Here is a 4,853-nt window from a genome sequence, read left to right as displayed (position 1 = left end):
AAATACTCTACATGTTCCGGTGTGTAGAGAGCACGTGACAGTTGGTCGGACAGCAGGTACTTGCTCAGAGAATACAGGTGTATCAGTTTATTTGGTTCATCATCACAGACACAGTGTACGGAGAGACTGTCCAGGAACAGTCTACCAGCGTCATATACCGGAGCAAGGTGAGTGAAGTGGGTGTTAAGGTTGGTAAGCACTTCGAAGTGACAGCAGGTTGATTTTGATCCGGTATGAAGTTCCGCGAAGACAGAGTCCGAGGGGTGAATCTGATCAAAAACAGAGGAAATGTCGGTGTCGTGAGATGAAACTTTGTCGATGATGTCGCAAGTCTCCGAAGTTGTCCTGATAACAGTCCCTGTGCCCGTGTAGCAAACCATGTAGGATATCTCGGAGACATGTTGGACTAGTTTAGTTACAGATGGTTCGTCTAGTGAATCTAACCGCTGGGTGGCATGTTCCAGACATTTAATTGAAATATTACCAGAACCAATACCTGTCTTACACTTTAAAGTGTCAACTTCTAAGATGTGAGGTACTAGTTTTACGAAAGCTTTGTTATTAATGACTATCTGAAGTATCCTGTTGGACACTTCCTCAAACAGAACATCTGGTAGTGATCGAAGCTCGGCGACGAAATATTTCTCCAGCTGAAAATCTCCGACAGCAGTCAAATAGTCTGACAGTTTTATCGGCAATGTAGCGGTGAATCCATGACACTGGCGCCAAACATTCGCCAGAAGTTTCGACAAAGCTACAGGATAGGTTTCATCCGACAGCAGGGCCGAGTAGAATATTTTAGAGTTGAAAGACGAGATGTGAGAAGGAGAATTCTTCACAGATAGGAAGAGCTCGTGGAAGTCTGATTGCAGGGTAGGGGGAGATTGTTCGAGAAGAAGTCGATCATACAGGGTCTCAAGTCCTATCATTCTGGGATATTTTCGGTGTGAATAATGAAACATGATTTCGGTTTGATTAGAAGAAACTTTCTTCTCATCTTTCAAAAAAACAAATTTAGGTATTTGCCACAGAGGATACTTTTAGATTGACTTTAAAAGACAACCTACATAGAATTTTGTACTGAACCATTATCCAAATTCGTTTAATTTGCTACTGTAAGTAGAATAAAAGCAGAGATACAAGTTTTGAGATGAAAATAAAAACCTTAAAGTTTAATTCCTCAAGTTAACACATTAAAAATTGTTTAAGAGAGGCCACGAATAACAAACTCCTATAATTCGCGACCAGAATGCAAAGTGGCACCACGGTACCATTGGCCATTAAGCCTCAAAAACATACCATATCTTAGCCATGGTCTTAATCATGACTTTCTTTGAACAGAAATAGTTAACATCTCACATTACATTGTAATAAAACTGGGACCATTACCATATCATAATCTTTTCGTTAGATAAATGGGTTATTTAGTATGGAAAGCCTGTAAATCCTTATTCAACCAATCAACCAAATTTGAACAGCCGTCATTTATTGACACAAACCTCCGTTTAAATCTCTGTTTAATCATTCGCTTTGGTAATAATGCAATTTTCCTATAGTCTAGTAGTCTAAACTCTAGAAAAATATGACACAGAATAAGCGATACTACTACTGATCCTACATAATGTAATAATAAAGGATAAGTTACTCATAAAGTATCAAAATCAAAACAACAAGCTACCCCACAAATTACTCATGTATAAAGGACAAAGCAAAGGTAAAGGTAAAAGAACTGCATCAGAATCCACTTCATAACAAAGTCAACACTCATATTTACATTCAGTTTACGAATACTTCAAAATCATTTTATGTACAAATAACCCAATCACGTGGTAACGTTTGGTGACGATCAATCAGTTATCATCATGGTTCTCCTGTGGCACACTGCTCACATAAAAGGGCCACATCAGGGCCTCTTGCTCCACAACTGTCGAGCAAGAGAGACTCTTATCCACCCAGTCTGATCCTGGTAACAGTAAATGCGGCTCCCTGACCGCCCCCAGCACACCCTGCCACCACCCCCAATTCCCCATCCTCTTCCTCCAGCCTCCCCACAGTGTGCAACAACAACCTGATACCAGTAGCTCCGAACGGGTGACCTAGTCCTATCGTACCACCCCACAGGTTCAGTTTATCAATATCAAGATCTGCTATACATGTGTCCTGACTGAACACGTCTTGAGCGTACTTAGTGCTTGAAAGAGCTGAGAGTTGGGATAAAACTTCACCTCCGAACCCTTCATAGAATTCTAAAACATCAGCTTTCTCGAGGTCTACTCCTTTTTCTAACTTGAGTCTGGCAAGAGAGTGAGTGGTACCCATGAGTAAGTCTGTTTTTGGGGAGCAAGCTGCGAACAACACAGGAGAAAGTTCCGCACGTGGGGACATATTAAGGCGCTGAGCCGCGCGCTCTGAAGCGAGGAGGCAGACAGCAGCCCCATCACAGGGTTGATTAGCAGTAGCGATGGTAACAGAGCCGCCGCGCAGTACGGGCCGTCTCTTGCTCATTTTCTCTCGAGTCCAACGTCTCAGCGTACCGTCTGTACTGACAGTTTCGTTAGTTTTAGAATGTTGTACGGCACAAATAAAGGGGAACTTCTCCTCTACTGCAGCTTTCTTAGAGAGGCGGTGAGATCTGTAGCCGTACTCGTCCTGGTCCCACCTGCTGATACCGAACCGGGCAGCTATCTTGTCGCCGTTGTGCACGAAAGTTTCTTTTGTTTGGAACTCGACCACTTTGAGGAAGTCTGGGGCCGCGTCACGGGGTCTGATTTTGGAGAGGAGAGCTAGTTTCTGTCTTCGGGTCAAGTCTGGGTTCTTACATTTTATGAAAGTCTTCCGTACCTTTTCGTTGACTAACACAGGTAAATCAGAGAGGTACTCAACACCGCCAACTAACACTACCTCAGCGTAATCTGAGTTTATCATCTCGATACCCTTCGCCAGAGCAGCCTGCCCACTAATGCACGCCATGGATAGAGAATGAGAAGGCACATTAATACCTGACGCCACAGCGGATACTGCCCCAATGTTAGGGCTCTTTATTTCGTGGAAAACATTGCCAACTACCATGTGGTTGATTTCGAGTTTGTCTATTTTAACTCGGGAGAGAAGGCGGCGTATGGCGGCTGAGAGGAGGGCGGCGCCTGTCATGTTGGCGTAACCGGTGTGGGGGAGTTGGAACGGCGTCCTGATACCGTCAATAAACATCGCCTTCGATACCATCTCATAGCACTACCTATACCCCTACAAAGATCAAAAAATTAAGATAATTAAAAATTTACCATTAAAGAATGTTGTTTATAATAATATCTGACTGGATTTTGTCATATCACCTTATTTATTGACAATAATTCATAAAAAGGAAAGAAGAAGATTTCCACACCAGATGATTGTAGAAATGTAAGTAAAACTAGCATATATCACAAACAATTACAGAAATAAACTTCAACACAATTCTAAAAATTGATTCAACCAATTCATGTGAAGTCCACTAAAATCTGCGTAAAATAATAAAAATCATCTAAGAAAGAAACGAGTCGCCACAAATAGTAATTATTTATCAAATAATAATAATCAAGATACAGTAACATAAAAAAGTGCAATGAACTTCTGTATAATTTATGTACGATATTAAGTAATTTTATTTTGTGGACTGGTAATATAACCTGCTTCAGTGCTTCTGAATCTGCCTGCTACATAAAACTTAACGGGTGATACTCGTAAAATATTTGTTCCAACGAGTCCAACTCGGCGCGCGTCCTGGTAGGTTATAAACCTACAACATAAAACTGTCGCTAACCCAAGTCCCGAGCTAACAAAACACCACCTTAAAAAATATCTTAAATATGTTAAATATGTTAAATATCCACAATAACGTACACTTCGCAACCCTTATCATGTTGTTTAATCTGCATAGCACTATAAGTTATAGCTTTCACTTCCGTCCCCTGGGGGTGCTTCTGAAGATCAAACGGCTCACCGTACCCCTCACACTTTATTTTAAAATTCGCCTCGTCAAACTCAAGGATATTGATCTCGTTAGGGGTGAAGTAAGGTTCAGCACTGAACGCGTACAACCACTCATCTAAGAAATGGAACAGTAAGGTGTCCATGTCATGCCCCTCAGCCTCCAAAGTGAAGGTATCTTTAGGTTCAACAGTTGTGAGATCTGTAATATACCCAAACATTCCCACGCAGCATTCCTCGAATGCCTCCTTGAGGTTTACTCCCCAGGAATGCACCTGGATATCTGCGGTGTGATCACAGTATTCGTAGCCGCGGGAGGGTCGGTTAGGGTCCTCCGGTCCAGTGTGCGGCAGCTGGTCGTCTGATTCAAGGGCCCGCCGGTTTGCAGAGTTCTCATTGTCAGCTATTTCTGTTGGTGGCGCGCATTCGTCCCCTAAATGTGAAACTGAGATGTTGGTTGATGGATGGGATGGGTTGGTATTTACGTGCTTCTTATATTCTGGTGGGGTATCTGACTCGCTTGTTTTGTGTCGTCTTTTCTCTGACCGCACCTCCTCTGAAAAATAATTGGCATGATAATTAGATATTGTGCTAATTTTAACCAAACGTTGATGGAAATAAGTCACATTTTGGAAATCATACAGTAAGTAAAGATGTTAAGAAAATATGTTTACTCCAATGAGAGTATATTTGTTACCTTCCATATTGATCTTTGTTTCCAATTAGTTCAAATCAAGTTAACATCTCCTAAGGTAAATTGTTTTAAAAATGCTTATTGATTACACATAAAGAATAGAGTATCGGTACAAATTTAGAGGATACTAAGAAAGAACATGGATTGATCCACCCACGATGGGTAAGTGAAACACAAATATCAACTGTGAATA

General features: G+C 41.5%; 2 protein-coding genes across 2 annotated transcripts; both read right to left on the bottom strand.

Annotated features, from left to right (window-relative positions):
* Positions 1-1,085: 1,085 nt before the first annotated feature.
* Positions 1,086-3,244, bottom strand: LOC134816694 (trifunctional enzyme subunit beta, mitochondrial-like). Its single transcript, XM_063825651.1, has one exon. The coding sequence runs from the start codon at positions 3,220-3,222 to the stop codon at positions 1,945-1,947; it is 1,278 nt and encodes a 425-aa protein (XP_063681721.1). The 5' UTR covers positions 3,223-3,244; the 3' UTR covers positions 1,086-1,944.
* A 149-nt stretch (positions 3,245-3,393) lies between these two features.
* LOC134816391 (protein archease-like) lies at positions 3,394-4,731 on the bottom strand. The gene is made up of 2 exons (XM_063825220.1): positions 4,664-4,731; positions 3,394-4,522 (listed from the first exon to the last, which is right to left on the bottom strand). Exons 1-2 carry the CDS (start codon positions 4,668-4,670, stop codon positions 3,858-3,860), a joined length of 672 nt encoding a protein of 223 aa, XP_063681290.1. The 5' UTR covers positions 4,671-4,731; the 3' UTR covers positions 3,394-3,857.
* Positions 4,732-4,853: the final 122 nt, after the last annotated feature.

Source organism: Bolinopsis microptera, chromosome 6 (assembly GCF_026151205.1).
Source record: "Bolinopsis microptera isolate Bmic1 chromosome 6, MBARI_Bmic_1.0, whole genome shotgun sequence".
In the NCBI taxonomy this organism is placed as follows: Eukaryota; Metazoa; Ctenophora; class Tentaculata; order Lobata; family Bolinopsidae; genus Bolinopsis; species Bolinopsis microptera.
Note: the sequence above shows the minus strand (reverse complement) of the source record. Positions and strands in the feature narration are given on the sequence as shown.

Bases quoted from the DNA above. Each gene is read 5' to 3' on its own strand.
- LOC134816694 (XM_063825651.1), bottom strand. From the start codon at position 3,222: ATGGTATCGAAGGCGATGTTTATTGACGGTATCAGGACGCCGTTCCAA.